The sequence below is a fragment of the Sycon ciliatum genome, chromosome 1, assembly GCF_964019385.1.
Source record: "Sycon ciliatum chromosome 1, ocSycCili1.1, whole genome shotgun sequence".
Classification (NCBI taxonomy): domain Eukaryota; kingdom Metazoa; phylum Porifera; class Calcarea; order Leucosolenida; family Sycettidae; genus Sycon; species Sycon ciliatum.
This window is the reverse complement of record NC_088643.1, coordinates 13,369,841-13,393,219: the sequence shown is the minus strand read 5'-3', so window position 1 is coordinate 13,393,219 and position 23,379 is coordinate 13,369,841. Positions and strand designations below refer to the sequence as shown.

At 49.2% G+C, this 23,379-nt stretch overlaps 3 protein-coding genes across 3 annotated transcripts; 1 reads left to right on the top strand and 2 right to left on the bottom strand.

Annotated features, from left to right (window-relative positions):
• Nucleotides 1–132: 132 nt before the first annotated feature.
• Nucleotides 133–14,193, top strand: LOC135814148 (transmembrane protein 42-like). Its single transcript, XM_065327223.1, has 3 exons — nucleotides 133–358; nucleotides 12,826–12,972; nucleotides 13,742–14,193. Exons 1-3 carry the CDS (start codon nucleotides 158–160, stop codon nucleotides 13,886–13,888), a joined length of 495 nt encoding a protein of 164 aa, XP_065183295.1. The 5' UTR covers nucleotides 133–157; the 3' UTR covers nucleotides 13,889–14,193.
• On the bottom strand, nucleotides 3,377–6,200 carry LOC135814118 (E3 ubiquitin-protein ligase BRE1A-like). Its single transcript, XM_065327186.1, has one exon. It carries the CDS (start codon nucleotides 6,079–6,081, stop codon nucleotides 3,511–3,513), a length of 2,571 nt encoding a protein of 856 aa, XP_065183258.1. The 5' UTR covers nucleotides 6,082–6,200; the 3' UTR covers nucleotides 3,377–3,510.
• Nucleotides 14,194–14,554: 361 nt separating the features above from the next.
• Nucleotides 14,555–21,437, bottom strand: LOC135814139 (ferrochelatase, mitochondrial-like). The gene is made up of 11 exons (XM_065327211.1): nucleotides 21,277–21,437; nucleotides 21,058–21,175; nucleotides 20,086–20,205; nucleotides 19,268–19,416; nucleotides 18,491–18,563; nucleotides 18,086–18,251; nucleotides 17,701–17,799; nucleotides 17,009–17,116; nucleotides 16,435–16,599; nucleotides 15,702–15,761; nucleotides 14,555–15,440 (listed from the first exon to the last, which is right to left on the bottom strand). Exons 1-11 carry the CDS (start codon nucleotides 21,287–21,289, stop codon nucleotides 15,315–15,317), a joined length of 1,197 nt encoding a protein of 398 aa, XP_065183283.1. The 5' UTR covers nucleotides 21,290–21,437; the 3' UTR covers nucleotides 14,555–15,314.
• Nucleotides 21,438–23,379: the final 1,942 nt, after the last annotated feature.

Sequence of the window (23,379 nt, the reverse complement as noted above, 5' to 3'; positions counted from 1 at the left end):
CAATACCATATTGTACTATAACTACTCCCTGGTACGTATACACCCGAAAGCGCTAAAAAGAAAAAAAGGAAGTAGGAAAATACCGGTGTTTTACTACTCCCACGTGTAGCGTGTGTTCGAAATTCAAAAGTGGTTCAAGTCACGATCACAGACACGAATGTTGCAAAATCATAGGGCTGTCATTCTTTCAAGGCTCGTAACACGTAATGCAATGGCCTTCCCTGTGCTCGCCTTCCTTTCCGGATTTCTGGCTGCTCTGGCTTCCCTGTCGGCCAAGCTGGCATCCTCGCCGCTAATAGGTGGTATCTCGGAGCAAGTCTGCACGATCTTGGATGGATCTGAGGTGTTCTGCAAATTCGTAAGTGAATGACCACGTACAAATCCATTATAGCTGTTTTACGAATTCATTGCGCCGATTTAAATCTCCTGGATTTTTGTCTTTCGTAACATTTGAAGGTTGAGTTCCTGGATATATACTAGCTTTCCCTGTGAAAAGCTTCCTTTTTTAGTGAAGCCGTATCAGGATCGAAATTTCCTATACTATCACGTGATCCGAGTAGGCTTATAGAGGTTGTTATGCAATGACAACATCAGCACTGTTGATATGCGTCACGTTTGCAAAGCCGCGGCGCAGCGATGCACTAGCTCAAGTGAAACAGCCAACTCACGCTGTATTATTATTATAGGTTATGCGATTACATCACCAGTTGAGGTGCTTTGGCGAGTCGCGGCACAGCGCTGCGCTTGCACTAGCGACTCACGCCGCATGCATGGCGCCCATAAGCAAATCCGCTGACTCGCCTAACAAAATCACGGATTTCGTGTTCGTTATTTTCGTTCCGACTATCCTCTCAGCTTTCTTTTCTCTCACGTCTTTTGTAGAGCTTCTTGGAAACACCAATGGAGGTTCACAGTGCACATACAACAAAGAAAGATACAAGCCAGCCAAAGTGCACGTACACATACACTTCATGTAATAAGACACTTGCACATGTTACAACCAAGCAAAAACAAAACAAAAAGAAGCATGCGTGCATATTAACGTTACAGTCCCTTCATTTTTCAAAAACGTGAACAGACATGCTGTGAATGAAAAATGGAAACTGCTGTACAACTACGTGTGTATTAATTTTATCACGCAAAACAAGAGAGCTAGCTCAGGGCCCTTCGTTATGCTTGTTCATCCTCATCGTGATCATTTTGCTGAGCTCGCTCACTGTGACAACAGCCAGCCTGTCATGCGATGACGGACTACGAACGCAAACATGTACACACAAAATGCCGTAAAAGTCCCTATTAACGCCCACCTAGTATAACGCCCGCTGCCCGTGTATATGCCCAGGTGCCAGGTGTCAACACTCTTGTCCCATTTTCTAGCCCACCTCCGTGTGAACGCCCATGGGTGAAAGCACAGGGCCCAGTACACAGTGCATGCACAGCTCCACATGCATGTACGATACGGTAATCTTGTGTACAGTACACTGTGCTATTAAACCCTCTACATAGAACGACATGTTGATGTGAAAATCAGTCTGATCTCGCTTATCCGAAATAACGCCCGGGCCCGTATTAGCGCCCAGGCCCAGTTTGACGCCCGTGTTCTGGATCTTGACTAACATTTCTGCCCAGGGCCTTACAATAGTTACGGGCGTTCACGGTAAAACACTGTGTGCCCTGGCTAGCACGCAGGACACTACTATTCTTGACGTCTTCTGCATAGCTACAGGAATACTCAAGCATACATGTAGAAACCAGTGTAGTTTCGGCTAGGCCTTTCGTACCATTGCTTTTCAAGTCGAATACAATGGTGATGAACATGGCGGCAAGCAAGTGCTTACAACCGGCACGTTTGCGTGCTGCTGTGTTAATAATCACCATTGTTATTCGACATGAAACGTAATGGTACAAAAGGCCTAGCCGAAACTATTATGGTTTCTGTGCAGGGAGTCGGTATTTTACAACTCTCTGTTTCTGTGCTTCGTGTGCGGATTTTTTTCCCTCCAACCAAGAATCAATATACCGTAAAGTACCGTTGATCCGCCCCTCTCTAATTCCCGCCCCCTGTCGATTTTCTCCTTGTGAAGCGACTTTGGCGTATACAACGAAATACGATGTTGAACCGACGCATGCATTGCTGTACACAATACTTGCCAATCCAGGATCAAAATGTGCACAATCCAGCACATTGAGACTGATCCTCTACGTTGTTGTACATTGTACTGCACTTGACAGCCTTGATCTAATTCCCGCCCCCTGCCGAAAACCCAGCTGGGAAGCGACATGGCGTGGGGGCGGATCAACGGTACTTTACGGTACATGTACTTCGTACTCAATAAAAGACAGAATTGTTAAGGGTGCGTTCAGACTACCGATAAAAAAGTGACGGAATGGGAAAGTTTCCTAGGTGATTTGATCACGTGACGTTACTGGCACGTTACCGGCGGAAATGTTTTACTGCCGCGGCTGCTGCGACAGGAAAACTTTTCCGGCAGTAAAAAGAGTGCTCAGGCTGGGAAAAAGGGAAAATCCTTTCTCTGTGCCGCGGTGAGAGCTGCAAAACTTACGGACCGGTAAAGTTAGTTTATCAGTAGTGTGAATGTCCTTCACGGTTTGACGTGATTCACGGTAGTCTGAACGCACCCTTAGCTACAGGAATTTAGTTGTCTGATGGTTGCCTAGCAGCATGAACACTCGGAGTTACAACCGGCCTGAACATCCTCCGCTCAGCCTACTATGTACTAAGCTCTGTCTACGACATTGGGCACTCTCTCTCTGCTGCTTTTCTTTATCCATATACCAAACATGCATGACGAAATAAAATATACAACAACACATACCAGTACCTCTCCCCCCCCCCCCCCCAACCAACTTTTTCTGCCGGCAATATTTGCCACAGAGTCGGGGTAGTGCCGAGCGCGCACACACACAAACATAGCAACACAGCATCAGGCCACCGTACATGCCCAGCGCCGCCGCGCCTCTCCAAGTAGTTTCTCTCCACCTCTATCCTTGTTAGATCCCTCCCCAATTTCATTAATTACTGCTTTCTATCTGCATTCGCCACCTTTTCATTGGGCAGATCTGCCCGTTTGGTTTGGGAATTACAATAAACACAACAACAACAAGTAAGTAAGAATACAACGAGGTTGAGACAGCCACTCAAACAGTGGCCATGCACGACGTGCGTCCAGACTAGGTCATGAGCAATGGTTGCGCTGCACTACGTACATGTAAGGGAGAAAAGAACACTGTCAAAACTACAGGTCAGCTGTACAAGGACTATGTACACATGGTGGTTATGGATATAGCGGGGTATTCGGAGCGTTCTTTGTGCACCACAAACTCCAGCGACGGGAAACAGCTACGAGTGGAGGCTGAACGCAGCCAAACTCCACACGCACACACACACGAGACACACACACACCCATGCTTGATGACATTGACAACGCCAGCGGCCAAGGCAACAGCAGCACGGGACTATGCGAAAAGAACGCACACACGCGCGCATCCTCAGAGGTACACGCGGTGATAATCGTTTGCGCCAAATGCTGCATTACACTTTGGACACTTACGCTGTCTGCTTTCATATCGCTTATGTACGCAATCGAAGCAGAACACGTGGTAACATTTGATGAGGATGCAGTCTTTCTTGTTTGCTTCGCAGCACGGACAGGTAAGCTTTTTTTTGTAGATCTTCACCTCTTCCTGAAGGATCTCATCGGCATTGGCTGACGGCAGCGGCTGTTTACTGCGGTCTAACTTCTTCTGGAGACTGGTGATTTCTTCCTTGAGCCTGCGCATCTGGTGCTGGTCTTGTTCCACCTTCACGTGCTGCTCGGCTAGCTTCTGACGCAACTCTCTCACCTCAGTGGCCGATTTCTCAGATTGGATCTTGCGATCCTGCGCTGACTGGGCACACTCCAGTGCCTTCCGCTTCAGACTATCAGCCTGAGCCTGACGACGAACTACCTCGTCGTCGTGTCCAGACAGATCCATCTGCAGCAGAGTTTCCTTCTCGTGCAGGTGCTGAATGAGCTCAGACTGCGTGCCAATCTGCTGCTGAAGCATCTGAGCGTGAGCGTCAATCGCTTGCTTTTCCTCGCGCAACAAACTGTGCAATGTGTTTGCGTTGTAGCGGTCGGACATGAGCTTGAAGTTCGCGTCGTCTTTCTCCTGCAGCTGTGAAAGGAGACGGGCATTCTGCTCTTGCATGTCCTCGAACGCATCGCCAGTTAGTTCCATTTCGCTCAGCAAGGCAGTGTGATTTCGCTCGCTGGACGCGAGCGACTTGTGAAGCTCCTCGATGGTGTCCTGTGCTTCTTTCCAGCGCTGCGACGCCTCCGAGTCATTCAGACAGTCACGGGCAAGGCGCTCACGCTGGGCATCCAGTGTCTGCTGCAACTCCTCCAGTTTGATCTTCTGCTTAGCTTCACTTGCCATTACGTCAGCTTTTTCTCGCAGGTCCTTCGAGACACCTTTGTACGCATCCAGAAGCATTTTCGACTCCTTTTCAGACTCCTGAGCCTTCTTCAGCTCCTCCTTCATCTTCTTGAGCTCTTCCTTCAGAGTCCCATTGTCCTTCGCCTCGCCGCTCTGCACCTCTTTCGGCTTGTCCGTAACACGTTTCTCGATGGCGCGAATCTCCAGGGTTGCGAGCGGCACTCCGTCCTGCAGCCTCTCCAGCCGACGGTTGGCCTCATCCACCGTCTGCTTACAACGTGTCAGCTCGGCCTTAAGTTGCTTGTTCTCCTTCTGCAGGCCACCGGCGAATCGTCGCAGCTCTTTCAGCGTGGAGGCCTGGTCGCTGGCGACGCGGTTCTGCTCGTTCTCCATGCGCACTGCCTGCAGCTGGCGTTGCGAGTCCGCTAGTCGGTCGCTCAACCGGCTGATGTCTTCCTGCGCGGCGCGGTGGTACTTCATCTCGTCCGTCTCGATCTTGTCCAGGTGAGCCACGTACTGATCCTTGCACTCCTTCAGTTGCTCCAGCGCCTCCTCCACCTGCGTCTTCAGCTGCTGTCGTTCCTGGAACAGCGTGGAGTACTGCGACTGCAGCGAGAGGAACAGTGGTGAGTGCTGAATGGCGGTGTCCGACACCTGGTGGACCGCCGAGCGCGCAAGCTCCAGGTCAAGGACGGCCTCTTGAAGACGCTGCTGCAGCTGCTCAATCTCCTTCAGGCGACTGCCAGAGAGGTCCTGCGCCAGCTTCAGGTCCTCGTACACACTACTGTCGGCCGGCTCGGCTGTACCCACGCTGTTGCCGCTCTGAGACGCTGCTGCTGGCGGTAGTGTCTGGTCAGTGTGTGGCTGCGCGCTGCCAGCTTGGCCGGCCGACAGCACCGCCTGCTGCTCGGCGTTGCTCAGGAGTTGGTTCACGTCCTCAAGGCGTATTTTCACCTTCTCCGTCTTCTCCACCGCCTTGCCCAGGTCGTACTGCGTGCTTTCCAGCTCTGCCTTCAGCATCTTAACTCGCTCCTCCAGATTAATGATCTTGTCGTGGGCTGCGCCCGATTCACACACTTGGCCGCGCAACGCCGTCACCAGCTCTTCAAGCCGCTCATTCTCCTTCCCTAAATCAACGTCGGTGCATTCCTCGCTCACTCGCTGGTACAGGTGTTCAAGTGTGCGGGTCAGATCGCGGATACTAGACACGGTAAACTTGCAGCGCTCGAGTAGCGCATCAGAAGCCAGACTTTCATCTGCTGCCTGTTGCACCTTCTTGAGGAGCGCACGTACTGGCAGACTGGCACAATCTGGCTGTTTTCCCAAAGTTCTCACCGCTCCACATTGGTAGAGCATTGCCTGCACCTGCTCATCCAGTCGACTCCAATGGCCCATTACTACAGCCACCTTTTTCTCCAGCTCTTCCCTGGCGGCCTCCTGCGACTCAAGACGTTTCCGAAGCAAGTGGTCCTGGGCTATCTTCTGCCGATTCTTTTCGCTGAGCATTTTGTTCTGAACCTGTAACGTTTTTAGGTTTAGCTCTTCCTGGCCAGTGACCGGTCCAAAATTGATATTTGCAATGGCCGGCGCGCTCTTCTTTGCTGGCGGGCCAGACAGGGGGCTGCCCGGCCGCTTCGACATGTTCGCAGAGAGATTAGTTGTCCAGACTCAAAGCAAACAAATTGTTCCATCGGGGAACAATGTTCCCCTGAATGCATAACTGAAAATACATGATGGGTCTGAGTGATTAGACTACAAAAACTGCACTGCGAGAAAATAATAATTTCTTTTTCAAACAAAGGCTTTTTATAATTATAGGCCGCCGAAGTCTGACGTCACAGCTTCTTGACAGCCGGCCCGGGCGCGCGCGCACTAAAGTCGCGTGCCCACGCGTCTGGTGTTACCAGTGGTTACCAGTAGGCCTCCGCGGAATATGCTCGTATTTTTACCGATAATTCTTTCGAGCATTGCTCAAAATTTCGACCGATTATTCCCGTAATTCCACCAACAATTCTCACAATAATTCTTTTTTTCTTCCCTTTTTTGCAGATAATGTACCGCGTACGGGTTTTTTGCCTCTTGTACGGGCAAAAAAATCACGGTTCGCGTGAAACTCCGCTGGAAGCTTTTTTTTCTTTCTTTTTTGAAATACCGGGCGATCAACTTCAGGATCATGAGCTTTTTGGTACAAATCAGGGTGTTAAAATGGAAAAAAATTGAAAAAAGGGGGGCATTGCTCATATTTTACCGATTATTCCACAAAAATTGCCAATAATTCCCGTTTTAAAAATCACACCGATAATTCCCGAAATTATGCCGGCATATTCCGCGGAGGCCTAGTTACCAGTGGCAGCATGCTAGGGCTGACCCGAATTTGCCAGCTGAATCTCGATATTTTGCGGCATAATTTTGCTCGTGCATCGTCGAAATTTTGCTTTCATTTTGCTAGGCCACTCGATATTTTGCTCCCTTTTTGCTCCAAAATTTGTGTCACGTGTGAGAAAACTGACCGAAAGTGGGTTAGGTGTTGGCAAAAATGAGAAAAAGTGAGTCACGTGTTGGTAAAACTGTGCCGAAATGAGTCATGTGCACCGTATATGTGTAAAATCTCCCAATTCCCAACCAACACACCGATATTTTGCTCCATTTTGCCAGCAAATTCCCTTTCAAAATTCTTCGATATTTTGCTAGAAGAATTGCTAGCAAATTCGGGTCTGCCCTACAGCATGCAGCATCCACGTGCCACGTGGCCGACATACCGCGCCGGTATATGGAGCTGGCCCTGCTGGGTCCGGCACTCTGCCCCCCCCCCCGGCGTATAATGGTAGGCATAGCCCGATTTTGCTAGCAATTCTGCTAGCCGCAAAATATCGAAGAATTTTGAAAGGGAAATTGCTGGCAAAACGGAGCAAAATATCGGTGTGTTCGCTGGAAATAATTGGGAGATTTTACACTTATACGGTGCACGTGATTCATTCTAGCACGGTTTTACCAACACGTCTCGTTTTGCCAACACTGTGACCTACTTTCGGTCAGTTTTCCCTCGCGTGACACAAATTTTGAAGCAAAAAGGGAGCAAAATATCGAGTGGCCTGGCAAAATGAAAGCAAAATATCGACGATCAGCCAGCAAACTTTTGCGGCAAAAATATCGAAGCTTCACTGGCAAAAGCGGGCTTTGCCTACTGCTGGGCCGGGACTGGGAGTCGTCAAATACCATCAAGAGTCACTACTTTCACTTTAGCTCATACAGGGGCGTAGGAGGGGTTTTGGAAGTGGTACGACCGAAGGTCGGTGCGGCGGAAGGCCGTGTTGGAGGGGGTCCGGCCCCCCCCCCCCGGGAAATTTTGTAAAAAAGACACAAAATCCTGCGTTCTGGGAACTTCTGGCGCAGTGTGCAGTCGAGTCAAGTACAGTACTCAGTACGACTGCAGATGCATAACAGATCTATGAGTACGAGTCTAGAAAAAGGTCTGATGCGCATATGCAAATATCGATGGATCCTGATTTTTTTATTACGGTTTTGCACGTTCCAGACGGACCACACTTTTCGAAAAGTGGTGCGGCCATGGTCGTACCAGTCGTAGCGGGTGCTGCGCCCCTGGCTCATACATGTACATGTACATCCTTCAAAGCGGTGAACCCCTTGATAGGCGACAAGCCTCTGGGTCATCCTAATAAAGATATTATTATTATTATTTGTAAGAAAGGTTTGCTCCCCACACCGGAGCTCCGGTGTGGGGAGCAAACCTTTCTTACAAATCATCGCCGAAGTCGCAACCACTATTCGTATTATTATTATTATTATTATTATTATCTGAGAGTAGATAAACAAGAGTGTGCAACTCCGGATCTCTCCTGCACAATCTGCAGATACCCCCGCCCACGGCGGAATTTATTGTTGACGTCACCTTTTTTCAGAAGAACGCGCATTTTGCTGCATAGCAGTGTGAGAGCACGTGCTGGGCACCGACTTTGTAGTGCAAATGCGGCCAAGTGCACGAGGGAAAACTTTCCAAAAGACTCAGAGCGCGTGCGTCGTCGAAAAGATTACGTCAACAAAAATTCCGCCGTGGGCCAACCCATCCGCGAGTTGCACACTCTTGTTTATCTACTCTTGTTATTATTATTAAGAGTTCATGGGTTATGAACTCTTGATACCACGAATACCAGGTACTACAATGACTATGTAGATTGTACATGATTGTACGCTGTATTTGACGACTCCCTAAACATGGCCGCATAGGAGGGTTTCTTTGATCGCTTTTTAGTGGTTTCTAATTCATGCGTTTCAGTGTGTGAGACTTCATCCACTTGTTTCTCTTTCTGTTCTTCTTCTTTGAAGGAAATTGGGTACTTCATGCTTACATACATGTACATGTACATGTACCTTCGTTTTGCTGTTGCTTTTTTCCTTCTTTTCAAAAGTGATGGTTGCTGGTGCTAAGTTTGGATTGGAGTAAAGACGATCCGCCCAGCAGTGCAGGGCAGTACTAAAATTTAAAAACCAGGGAGTAGTAAAATACCGGTAGTTCACTACTTCCTGGTTACAACAGCATCTTTGACTGGTATGGAGAGCAAACGACGTCGAAGAAGAAGACCATTTTCATTTTCCCCGCCGAGTTTTCCAGTATTCCCCCGCAGGCCGCAGTGTGTAGAGAAGGATCGCTGATTTCTTTTGGGTTCTGAGACCAATCAACTCTGGACTCATTTCCTTGTCCAGAGGGAAGCGAGAACTCTGAATTCCTATCTCTCAGGACTGGTTTTTTGTTAACACTCAGCAGGAAAAATGGCCTGTTCATAAATAATTATTGTTTTCTTCGTTTTCTTGGAATTTTGCCACAGTGACACTGTATACAACTGCAAGCATTGCTAACAGGAGTACTACATAAGGTTGATGCTACTCTGGATCATACTGTATTACAATTACATTTTGTAGTATTATTTGCCTGCTTTGCATCAGGGCGTGGTACTACAAAAATCAACAAATCGACATCGTAACACCAAGAGTCCAAACATGTTTATACACTCTTGATAATACGTATCCCCACCCCTAACATTCGCTCAGGCCGCTCCGAGCTGAGCAAGCTAGACTGAGAGAGTAAAGACAAGAGAAAGCGAGGGAAGGGGCACAGAGCAGCGGGGTTGATAGAAAACATCTACTGTATCAGGAGAATTATACTCTTGATGCTATGCATGAAGAGCACAGTACACCTGCTATGCCCAGGCATTTTGGGTGATACACTTGTATTTTGAATTTTCAGGAAAAATGGACATATTTTATAATTGATTTGAGTTCTCACGTGCGAGCCACCTGCACCGTATCCGGATACCGGTATCCAAGAGTACATGAAACATCTACGGACCCTTGTGCGATTTGCCAATTGGTAAAAACACCAAGGGAGTACTAACAAATTTAGTACTCCCTGCATGAAACCCGCGAGACCAAAAATCGAGATTCCCGGGCAGGACCCGTGTGTGCATGCTTGTGTGTGTGTGTGTGTGTGTGTGTGTGTGTGTATGTGTGTATGTGTGTGCTGCCAACCTCTCAGAAGCCTGAGAGTCGGGCGGAGACAGACCGAGTCTTTGCAGGGTCTGGCTTCAGGATGGCTGGTGAGGGTGACATCTTGGCCCACAAGGCAGAACAGCGGGCACCTGGGAGCTGCTATCGGCTCAGAAGAGTTTGTCTCTACCTATCTGGACGCAAACGTTCAAGCATGGACCGCGCCCTGGCAACGTAGCAGCTACACATCCTCTCATCCTCATGCTGCGTTTACTGCTTTCATCTTAGGTCTGCAGCACTGGTGGACATTCCTCCAATGCACTATGCCCACTGTTGCCTGTTGGTGACCACATGCAGCTTCTACAGGATGCTATTCGCAGCCATCTACTATGTACTACCAGCTCTGACCAAGCATGAAGTGAGAGATTTGGAGATGGAGATGGTGGTTCTACCTGCTCGACATGGTGGCTTGTCGTTTGACAACTATGTTGAGGACTCTCCACGCAAGCACGCTGTGTCTTTGGAGTGCACCGCCCACCTCACAGCCCAGATCGCCACCGGCGGATCGGAGTTGTTCGAGAGCGTTAGGCTGGACCAGGCAACAAAGTCGGCAGTGCAGACTCGCCACTGCGCAGCACTGGAAGCAAAAGCTGCCGATATGCAAGACTGCCTACCGCGGCCGCAGCAACGAGCAGTGTCCTTGGCACGTGAAAAGGGCGAGTACCCGGACCACCATCCCTATGGCCGAACCCAGCAGTCAGGAACATTACTGTTCGTGCAGTGTGTCCTCTGCCTCGTGATATGATGTTATCGTCACACATGTTACCAAGAGTACATAACCCCCCGGGGGGGGGGGGGGGGGGGGGGTTATGTACTCTTGATGTTACGTACATGTACAAGTACATGTATTATTGTACTTATTGAGCTACATGTACATTGTACAAAATTCGGTGATAAGGAAATCATGATGTTCCCAGCAATTTATTTATACCGTGGATGCTGCAATGTCCAAGTTTTACTATACATTTTAGTTGTCTTGGTTTGGGGCCAGTAACTTGGTGTGAAAGGTCATAGGGGCAAGGGATGTGAGGGGTTAGTGGGCAGGGATGGGAGGGGTTATTGGGCAAGGGATGTTAAAGGTTATTGGACTGCAGGGCGGGGATGTGAGGGGTTATTGGGCAAGGGGTGTGAGGGGTTAGTGGGCAGGGATGTGAGGGGTTAGTGGGCAAGGGATGTTAGAGGTTATTGGACTGCAGGGCGGGGATGTGAGGGGTTATTGGGCAAAGGGTGTTAGGGGTTATTGGACTGGAGGGCAGGGGGTGTGAGGGGTTATTGGGCAAGGGTTGTTAGGGGTCATTGCCTTATTGGACAAGGATGTGAGGGGCTATCGGGAAGGGGATGTGAGGGGTTATTGGGCAGGGGATGTGAGGGGTTATTGGGCAAGGGATGTTAGGGGTTATTGGACTGCAGGGCAGGGGATGTGAGGGGTTATTGGGCAAGGGTTGTTAGGGGTTATTGCCTTATTGGACAAGGATGTGAGGGGCTATCGGGAAGGGGATGTGAGGGGTTATTGGGCAGGGGGTGTGAGGGGTTATCGGGACTCATTCTAGTCAGGGGTGGTGGATCTTTATACCGCTCACACGCTCTTCCAGTCCTTAGAAAGCTTGCGCCGCACTTATACCTTTGAAGCAGAAACTTGATCCTGATCTTGACTGCCTCTGCAAGTACCAGACCAACCGTGTTCTTGCAAACTCAGGGGCAATCTCCAACTGCATGCTGGGAGTTGCAGCGATACACTCCGTGGCCCCAAGGTGTAAACCAAGCGTCGCTACACCTTTCCACTTGATGCCCACGCGAGGCTTGTGTACGCAATGGGATGAATGTGGAGCAGGCTTTTTTCTTTACTACAGACAGTGGTGATTCATCAGCCTCGTTGGAAAACCCAGCCAACTCTACAGCAGTGGCCGCAATCGTGCTTACTGTGCCCTCGGAAGTCACATGATCGGTGGACATAGTTGGCAGTCTGCACAAGCGGAAGAGCGGACGGCGAAGAGGTCTTTACGAGTTCTCCAGTAGACACCAGGACTCTATCTTAAATACCACAGCAACACTGCCGGTTAACTTGACCGACGTTAGTATGAAGTTACAGTATCTGCCGAACCCAGAGGCTTGTCTGATCTGCTAGCACAATCGGACCGCCGGGGCTTCGCAATCCAGTCTTGGAACAGAGCAGGCCCCTTGGCCCTACTGTGCGACATTAGCCCATACTCCTAGTACACTAGAGCACAGTGGCACCAGCACTGCAGCAGTCAGTACCTTTACTCTTACTTTCTGACCGCTGAGTGGAGCATTTCTCCGGGGTGGCTTCGGTCGAGAATCCAGTCACATGCCACATCATGGGCTGACTTACTCTTTCTCCGGATGCTAGTACTGTCCACATCACAGTCAGTCAAGACAACATGCCTACAGTACCTTTCTTGCCTTTCGCCATCTCCCGCGGTGATGGCCGATGGTCAGTTCACTTAGCTGGCATCGATCTCTATACAGTGCATTTCTGATATGCTATGGTTGAGGAGCAACCAACGTCCATCTCTTCGGCAAGACTATTGCCGAGCATTGGCAGTGGACTAACTGTGATTCGGGCACCTCAGTCAGAAATTTCTGAAGTTTACCTTCTGGACACGCGGTCTGTCCATGGGCTACTTGTTATGACTCTACAGCCTTCTGAGAAGCTATAGTCTACTTGCCCCCTTCCTTATCCTCTACTTCAGAGAGTCCTCAGTACACGTACTTCGTCATCTGTGTGTTGACACCCTCTTTCCCTATTGATCCAGCAGCTGGCTGATGTTTATTTATTGTTGTACGTGTGTTGTGCTGTGGCAGGTCTCGTGGTCGCTGTCAGCATGCTGCTTCGGCGTAGTGCTCCTCATGAACAGTGCAATGTGGACGGTGTTCGTCAGTGCTCTGGAAGCCAGTTCCAGCACGGTAGAGGTCACCGTCATCAACACGACTGCTAACTTCATCTCCTCTGTGAGTTGGCGAGGTGTGACCATGATACTTGTTGAGTGGCGGTGAAGAGATGGACAGAAAGGGAGGGGCGGAGAGAGAGAGAGAGAGAGAGAGAGAGAGAGAGAGAGAGAGAGAGAAAGAAAGAGAGAGAGAGAGAGAGAGAGAGAGAGAGAGAGAGAGAGAGAAGGAGAGAGAGGCAAACAGAGGCATAGGCAGAGGAGCCATTTGGTGTGTGTGTGTATGTGTGTGACGCTTCATGCTTTGGCGCGATAGCACACAGCGGTTGCAGTGCGCGCAGTGGAAGCTGTAGCGTTCGCAGGACATATTGTTCGTAACCGGTGACTCAAGTGTGTCAGAAGATGCCTCTGCTGGTGATGTTGCTGGCGAGCACTTGTGTCGCCGTGGCTCGGCCAGAGCAACCAACACAGACCGTAGCTCCTTCTGCATCGTTTGCAATTGCGGCCGGCGTTTCAGTAGACCACAGGACCTATCCCGTCATCGCCCCTACTGTTCCGAACCTGCTCAATCCCCCATGGGATCCGCATAGCCAGAATATGGCAGTGCGTCCAAGGTGTGTGTGTGTGTGTGTGTGTATGTGTGTTAACTCTCTTGTGTAATGCTGTTACACCAAACTGTATCCCCCCAATCCATGACCATTCACTCACTGTTCATGTTCAATGCATGCTGCGGTGTTCCTTCCACGTCTTACAATAGCATAGCACATGTACATGTACCGCTTGACTGCATACTTCTCTGCCTTTGCTCTGTGTTTGTGCTTTGATTCCGTCAGGCTGCCCTTGGCTGGTTAGTGTTTGGCGAGACACTGTCTTTGCTCTGGTGGGCTGGTGCGGCGTGCATGCTCTCTGGCCTAGCACTCTACCAGGCCACCCAGCCTGCCGGTCCTGACGGCGCGGATGCCAAGACGAAAGCAGAATAGATCGTTCCTTTCAGCTACTTTCTGCAGCGTTACAGCGCTGCCAAGGCGCACTAGTGGAATGTCCACGGTGTGTGGCGTCTTGTCAACCGAGAAATCTGCGCTAGTCTCGTCAAGAGAACAACCGCGAGTGAGGTACTCAAGCTAACATTACTCATCAACGAGCCAAGCCATTCCATGCTGACCTCATCATAGCCAGTCTGTGTATGCGGGTAGGCTTTCGCCGCCTGGATGACGGGTTGCAGTGCATACACAAGTCTCTCTTTAGGACTATGAGCGCTCCACTCTGTCGAGCACTGACACATCCCGCCCCGTGCTGCTCTAGCACTCACTTCTTCTGAGTGAGCATGTGACTAATACTTAGATACAAGACCGGTATGAGCTCACCCACCCCTCTGCGCGAAGTGTCCTGCAGACACTGACTGAGCAAGGCATGTTAGTACGTGAACAGGTCGCCATGCCGAGTCCTGCAGGCTGCACCCAGTACCAGCGCAAGCTATTGATTGATTCTTGATTTCTCTGACACAGATCTATCCCCCATTTTTGTTCTGCATCACCACTGTACATGCATCCAAATCATGTTACACAGTATATTGACTATATTCCATAGCAGACGGAGAACTGTGGCATGTCATTGCAATATGCAAGACACGGCCTTTCTTGACGCAATGGTTGTTAGCACATTTATTTATACACAGAGACATGAAAAAACCGCTTGGCAAGTTTCCGAGCACCAGGTGGTAAAAATCGTAACTACAAACACAATAACGTGCTGTGCAAGAACACAAGGTCATTAATAAAAAAAATCCTAAAACAAACTAGCCCGCTGACCAGCTAATAGAACGATGTACGTGACGTTACCAAAACATGGATAAAAGCTCTCTCTGATGACAGCATCTGGTACAGAAGAGTGAAGCTACCAAAACATGGCTAAAAAGCTCTCTCTCTCTCACTCTGATGACAGCATCTGGTACAGAAGATGTTTGTTCGATTTGGAGAAGCTGAGATAAGTCTACGGTGTTGCAGGTGCAGTGCCGGTAGCATTTCCCTACTATCGTGTTTAGAAAACCGAACTCTGGAACACAACCCAGTGGACCTGTAGATTGAGCTAGTACAATCATGTACATGTAGTACTGTAGCAGCAGCAGCAGCAGCAGCCCACTGCAGTACATACACTGTCTATCCACTGCACTGCAGTGTACGTTGGAGACATCACGCCTGGCTCAAGGTGGCACTATGTATGTATGTATGTGTGTGAGTGCAGTCTCCTAGGAGAGAGATCTGCGAACAGGACTAGAGCGGGCACGGTGCGTGGCGGACAATAGGCAAGTGGGTTTCCGGCGATAGAGCCTTTTTCGTGCTAACGAGATGCACAGCCGATAGCGCACACGTAGTAGAGGTGTAGCTAGCGGTGAAGCTTATCGCCCGTCTACTTACAGAACATGCCTCGCATGGCACCGCACGTCGCCGTGGTGCACATTGGACAGCGCAGTGACAGCTGGCGACTCGCCTTCTCACCCGACCTGAGATGCTTGGACACTATGTCAGCCATCGCCTGATACACACATACACGCGCGCGCGCGCGCGCACACACACACACACGCACACACACACGGGAGAGCAATGAAGAACAGTTCAAAAATGAACAGCTTTTAACGCATTGAAGAACTATCGAGCAATGCGCAGATTGTCCGATGTCTTACAGAATTCAAGCGGAGAGATTTCATAGACAACGACTGCTGTGGTGCTGGCACTTAGCAGAGAGTTCATTTTCCTAACTGGGTGATGGCTTGCAGCAATTCGAATTTCTGCTTACCTCAATGAAGATGGGATTGTCATTGAGACTCTCTGCGCGGATGATGTTCTCTGCCCCACACTAGAAAAAAGGGCGGAGAGAGAGAGAGAGCAGGAGAGAAAAAAAGATACATTGGCCGGACACAACCACTGCATTGGTCTACTGCCGCCGGTATATCCTTTGACTACACAATGGGCACCACGTGCCCAAGTAGGTGACTGGTAGCTGACACCTGTACAGGCCGTGTATTTCCTAGACTCAGTATCATACATGTACTACAGACTAGAGAAACATAAACACATCTAGCTGTTTGGCATGCTTGCACTTGAGGTTAAGATGTACTTCATCTCAAAGTACTTCCGTCACCTTGCCTCAAGCTGTCGAAGAACCTTTACAAAACTGGCAAGTTTTTTTCTCCGATTGTTAAAATACAACTGTACTATGTCACAGTACACTGAAACCTGTGTAAGCCGACCGCTCAAGGGACCTTCAAAATGTGGTCCTCGTGTACAGATGATCAGGGTCATTTGACTGGAAATAACATCCCTTAGTCGTAATTGCAGTGGTCGTTTCGGACAGGTGGTCGCCTTATCAGAGTGGTCGCATTGACAGGTTTTATTGTACATGTACTTGGTACTCTGACTGCAACACGGCATCAAATGCCCGCTCCCCAAACGTAGCCATTAAAGATTTCACACACACAATGGACTGAAGCAGTCCGACTAGCAAATCCTGAAACACTGACAAGTAGTACCTTCTTTCCAAGTTCGTGTGAGTACTCAATATCGAGCTCAAACAATGTCTCGATGTGGTCAGACGTGAAGGCAATGGGCACGAGCAGAAGGTTCTTCTGGCCGCGCTGACACAAGCTCTCAATGGCTTTGTCGGTCTGCGGGCTCAGCCATTGCTTGGGACCGACCTGGATAATAGACGAGGCACCAAGCAGAAAATAACAGAGAGAGAGAGAGAGAGAGAGAGAGAGAGAGAGAGAGAGAGAGCACATTGGTCCATCTCACATGATCACCATGTATCTCTGACCAGTTCCTTGGAGATCGCATTAGCCATGATGCTAACGCATACGTGTACACCGCACAACGACATGCCGTAACAATTGATCTGAATCCACAGAGGTGTGCTCGTACATGCTCAGCACAGTGTAGATAGGGAGTCAGGCACCTCAATGGCATGGTCTTTATAATAACGTTAGCACAAGGTCCAACATTTTGTTACCACAACATGACGCTAGCCGTCGTGCACATATGGCCATAAATACAAAAATACAAGTGGTGGGATGTTGCCAGCAGCCTTGAACACCCAGCTGAACTGACCTTGGACTGCCAGACAAGGCGGTATGGGTGCGAGAACTTCAGCTCCTCCATGACACGCTGGACGGTGGCGGCCACCTCGTGCGGGTATGGGTCACCACGCTCCACCACCTGCAAGGCATGACAGCAGCACAGTGAACACACATTCTTCAATCTAGTTGGCGAGCAAAACGGAACTTCAGCAGATGACCACCGGGAAAACATGAGCACCACCTATACATAGACGCTCATATATTATGGCTTTGGAAAATGCGTTCTTCATTGCTATCAGGTTCGGCCTCATTTTCTCTGCGCTGCGCTGATGAGTCCACAAAGGACGAAACTGTTCTGTCCGCAGACTGAGCATATACACTCATAGCTTGGTCCGGGACCGGGCACTGCCCACAACGTCGAAATGTCCGTAGCTCTGAATCACATGGGTTTCAATAGGTAAGTGTCAGAGGTCTGGCATGTGACGGCACTATGTCCACAGAAATCGGCAACCGAGTAGTAATATTTCCACTACAACTCACCCACAGGGTGCCCGGCAGACCGACGTGCCCGTAACGTCGTGTCCGCATAGGAGAGAGATACGAGTACACAAGTGCAGCAGATCATGTGTTTCAAGAAGAGTGCCGTTCATTCAGGACACTACGAGTTTTAAAGGAAATCCTGCATTGATGCAACAGCAGACAAGACATCGCCACAATACTGACCTGCATTGGAAGCGAATGCGCCGAGAACAGCAGAACGACCTCGTCGCGCTTTTCCGCCGGGAACTTAGCCAGCGCGTCACGGATGTTGTTGGCAAAAGCCTGCATGATGCACACATAGAAGAAAGCAAGGACCACTCAAGTCATCATGAAAAGCTAAAGCAGTGAAAAGAGGAAAGGGAGGGTGATGTGCTAACAATAAATGAACATATCATAAGCTTTAGTCAGCCAAACTCTCAGCCATCAGCATCCACGAAAGTCGCCTCTTTGCTCCATAATAAAACAAGTAGACCATCAATCTACAATTCAGTTTTTTTTAAAGCCCCCCAAGCCCCCCTCCCACACACACAAGTACACGCAAGCACACTACAAACACATACATACGTACTTTGACGAGGCCTTGGTGAACTGGCCATCGGTCAATAGCGGACCATTGCATGGTGGACTGTGGCTTGCTGTCGACGTGTCTGAAGATTGCGTTCAGACTGCTGCCTGTGGTGGAGCATGAGTACTGCGGATACTGGGTGAAGGCCACAGCACGTTCAATACCATCCCTGTGCAGCACATACACACGTACATAGACACATACACAGACAAAAACACACGCACACACACGCACACACACACACACACACACACACACACACACACACGTGCACACACACACATATAACACCACAACTTACTACCGCATGAAAACCGCCATTGGTCAACACATCTTACAACGCCAGCAGTGTACAGTGCACAGCACCAGGCGATGAACGAACGGAACAAACAAAAGAACGTCACCTACTTTTCCATTCGATCAATGGCATCTTCTGTCAGCGGGTGAGCATAACGAAATCCGACGTAGTACTTGTGAGGCCCTGGGCACCACAGAGTAGCAAACGAACACAATACAATGTACATGTACTTCAGACTAAAGTCCCAACGGGGGACACGCACACAACAGAATAATCAGTCGATACAAACTTCGCCGCCACTTCACTAGCAAACAAACACAATACAAAGTACATGTACTTCGAACTAACGTCTTAGCGGAACACGCAAACAACAGAATAATCAGTCAAGACAAACTTCGCTGCCGCTTCACTATTGCAACGCACTGTTAGGTACAATCTTGAAAGACTACCGCTCCAGATGGCACTCACCACTTGCACACATGCTACTTACTCCATATTATACTCTACTGTAATACGATTGGCATTGCTCCATACACCAATCCTAGCACGCACCGCTCACCACTTGCACACATGCTACTTACTCCATATATAACATTAATCCAGATTTACTCACTACTGTTTTCTGATGGTCGCTTAGTGCGTGAAACTCGAAGTAAAACACCTTTTTCATCCTCTTATTGTTTGAACTAGCTCTGCCTCTCGGTATTGAGCACTCTCTTGGACAGTCTGAAACCTCTCTGTTTTACTTCCTCCATATAGTACGATTGGCACTGCACCATACACCGATCCTAGCCCGCACCACTCACCACTTGCGCACACACACACACACACACACACACACACACACACACACACACACACACACGCGCGCGCGCGCTGTTGCTCACCTGTGTCAGGGCTATTCTTATTCAGAATGTCGATCATGCCCTGTGCCTGCTTCTCCGTCCATTTCAGGATTGGCGAGCCGCCGCCGATCTCTCTGTACTGCTCTTGGATCTTGGGTGTTCGGCGTTTCGCTATCAGCGGAGCAAGTCGGCTTCAGGAACATACAGCAGGACAGAAAAAAACAAAAAAGCGTATTGTGATCAGCCTTCAGGGTTCTAGCCAGGTCAAAATAGTAGGGGGCATGGGAAACAGTTACCCGTATCCCATTTTTCCACTTTCCGATATTGCCTTGCCACGCTAAATGCAAAGTGTGGGTCGAATCCCCAATTTCGCCCCCGACAAATGTGCCTTTATGAACTATCTAATAGTGACTTTCGACTACATTTTCGTTGAATTGCATGAAAAACACGAAAATGAGTAGGAGGCGGCACTTTTTCACGGGGGGGGGGGGGGGGAGGGGGGCAAACAGGGCGCTGCCCCCCCCCCCCCCCCCCCCCCCCCCCAATGCCCCTTTGGCTAGAACCCTGGTGATGGTAGCAGTGTTGGGAATAAGTAACAGATAGTTACAGCAAACCTTCAGCATAATGTACCTCCAAGGGCCATAACAGGAAAACCAACCAACCATACAAAAAGGCCGCTTTGGACCCTGGCTCTGCCAGCCTTACAACACCACTATGTGATGACATACGCCTATGGCAAATCCCGGGAATACCCCCCCCCCCCCCCCCACCACCACCACCAACACACACAAGGAAACTCAAACAGTCTCACCTAGCATGCAAACCATTAAGTTCAAAAGAAAATGTATTCAGTCACCTACCTCTGAAATGGCAGAGGAATCAGATCCCGATCGAGGAATAAACGTAGCAGAAAGTCGTGGACATCGTCCACTTTCTCAGGCCCGCCGAGGTTCAGTAGCAATATTCCTGTCTTGGGCTTCCTGCACGTCGAAAAGAAACCACGCACATACAAACGTGCAAGTACACGTACACACACACACGCATGCGACGGAGACATTGTCGTGTATTACATGTCAAGTGCTGCTCAGTGAAGGCGTTGGGATTTCGTACTAAAGACCATGAACTTGTAAGCACCGAAAAATCCCGCCAGAGCACCCCTACCTCCGCCACCCTTCGAGTGGGTCCAGGTGGGGAGGGGCGGATGGGCGAGTCCTATATGCCGCATTCGGTACTACATGGAAAAGAACTCACCCTACGAAAACTGTGTGTGCGTCTCGTACATCGACCAGAGGTCAAGAGCAGGGAGTCGTACAGACCCATCAAAACGCAGGGTCTGTGCGATCCCTGGTCAAGAGGGTGCGAACTGTTGCGTACATTTTCAGCCGGGTCAAGCATGCGTCTGCAGTGCGGTACGGCATCACACTTCACAGAGTCATATGAGGATTCTCACTTCCCTGACAAGAAGTCAGGAAGGGGCGCGTAGGAGAGACGGGGCGCTCTGGCGGGATTTTAAGGTAGTTGGGGGGTTTACTTCTGCATGCATTCACGCTCTGCTGGCCATATGTGAGCAGGCACACCACCAGTATGGCCCATGTCGATGCTCAGCTGCAATTCGATGACGCAGGTCTCCGGTTCAAGATTACATCATGATGTCATGGTACACACCAAAGTGACACAATGCCCCATATAATATGGGCCAATGCAAACGTTATCTTTTGTACTGACACGTGAATTTTACTATTCTTGGTGAAGAAATCTCCCAGCCTTGTTGAGCCAGGTAACACTGTATATAATAATATATTTCGGAGTGAGGAAGTTCCGGAATGACTTACGACGCACTCTCAGATGTCGAGGAGGTACTGGCGTGCCTGAGCAACACAGCTTGCTGACTAGTAGCAGCAGCACAGGTCAAAGTAGGCCTGCTGCTGGCACTGAAGAGTCGCCTCAAAGCTGAAGGAAAGCGAAAAAATACCGAACAAAGCGCAGTATCCCACCCTGCATGGTTGGTGCATTCTCAAGAAAAATCTTCAAAGAGGCCAAAAATCACACACCCGTTCCAGCCATTTTTCGGTATCCCTGTTGGCTCCACTTGCTCCGAATCTCGACTGAAGAAATTATAAGGAACGCACTAATTATTTATTGGTAAAGCATTTCAGTGCGAGGACGGACGTGACTTTGAACGTGAACGGGAATCTCATTGAAAACTGGCATGGTGGAGATAATTTTTGATGAGTCACTTCTCTCCGGCTCCCGGCTCCCTGCTTCCTTCGAAAACACAAGAGAAGCTGCGGTGAAGTCGGGAAGGCGACGCCAGTTTCAAACTGGGGAAGTCCCTTCTCTGTCCAGTGTAGTCGTCACAGTACAGGGGGGGTATGTAGACCCAGGTGCTCGAAGTCCGTACGCCCATAATAATGTCATGTTCTGTAATTTTTTCTTCAGACTTTTCCCGTTTGTCTCTTTCCCTCAAACCAGTTAATGTTCTGTTATTGTATTTTTTTTTTTTTTTTGCTGGCTTTTAATTTTGGGGCGCCATGCGTACGGAAACGCGCCGAAATTTTAAAAATGCAATCAATACTCGTACAATGAAAAGTATGAATGCCGCAGACATCACCACGCAACATGACAATTTGTTCAAGGTTTGGTTTTGTGTGTTTCCAAAATCGATTTTCACGTTCCGATCATCAGTGGAAATACGGAACTAAAGAGATCAAGGGAAAAACAAAGGTTAAAAATCCAAAGAAGTGTGACACATGACGGGTAACTTGTGGTAAGTTTTACAAAAAGTGAGAACTAAAATAAAGAGTAAGTGTGACAAACGGGCATGAACAGTGCAGAAACAACTCTACCACCGACACAACCAGAGCAAGTCGAACACACGGTGCAGAGGATGAGTGGTGGATCACTAAGCCAACCGAATGTGCCTTCTCCACCGTTGCCCTTGCCGCCACCGGAGCCACCACCAGTGCCGTTGGTGGCTGGGGTTTGGGAGGAGTCGGCAACAACAACAGTACCGCCAATCACAGACATTGAGCCCATTTCTTTGACACAGTATCCGGCTGTGCGGACACCGCAGCACCCTCCGGCGCTTGATCCGTGGGTCCAGAGACCACGGAGGTCGACCGCCAATTATTCAACCGAAATATATGCTAGGAATGGCCAAGGCCCACGCGGAGCATCGAAGGAGACCGGAAGCCGGGGGCAAAACGGAACACAATCTCGGGACGTAGATGAGGTAAAGACAGTGACACGGGACAGACGTAGGAAGGAGAACATGGATGGTATCAGACGACTGACTGGTGGTGAATATGAGTTGGGTGATGATGCGGCGGATGACGAGAATACAGATGACGACGAGGCGGATGACGGCGAGGATACAGATGACGACGAGGCGGGTGATGACGAGGCGGCGGATGAAGACGAGGCGGATGACGGTGAGACGGCTGGTGGTGATGGTGATAAAACGGACGAGGAGGAGTCAGGTGGCAGGGAAGGTGATGGAGCTGATGAGGGTGAAATTCGTAAGAAGTCAGCTGTGTATTTGCATTTGTTATCTCGTCCCGATTGTTTGAGTGTGTATGATGATTCCCACTTCTCTGTACTGTGTCGTGCCCGTTATGTCCAGCAGTTGAAGGTCCTTGAAGCTGTTTGTATTCGTACGCATAAGCCCGATTTGTGTAAGCAAAAAGAACATGTTTTAGCACTTAGGTTATTTTCGTGAGTTTGCACCCCGTGTTCATGAGTTGTTTCTGCACTGTTCATGCCCGTTTGTCACACTTACTCTTTATTTTAGTTCTCACTTTTTGTAAAACTTACCACAAGTTACCCGTCATGTGTCACACTTCTTTGGATTTTTAACCTTTGTTTTTCCCTTGATCTCTTTAGTTCCGTATTTCCACTGATGATCGGAACGTGAAAATCGATTTTGGAAACACACAAAACCAAACCTTGAACAAATTGTCATGTTGCGTGGTGATGTCTGCGGCATTCATACTTTTCATTGCTATTATTAAACTTTTATCTCCACGTAGATTATTAATACTCGTACAGGTAAATAATAAGGCACCCATATAGTCCAGGGGATGGCCCACGCCTGGTAAAAAGAATAAACAGAAAAAAGAAAAAAAGAAAAAATTCTGTTATTGTATTCGACTCAA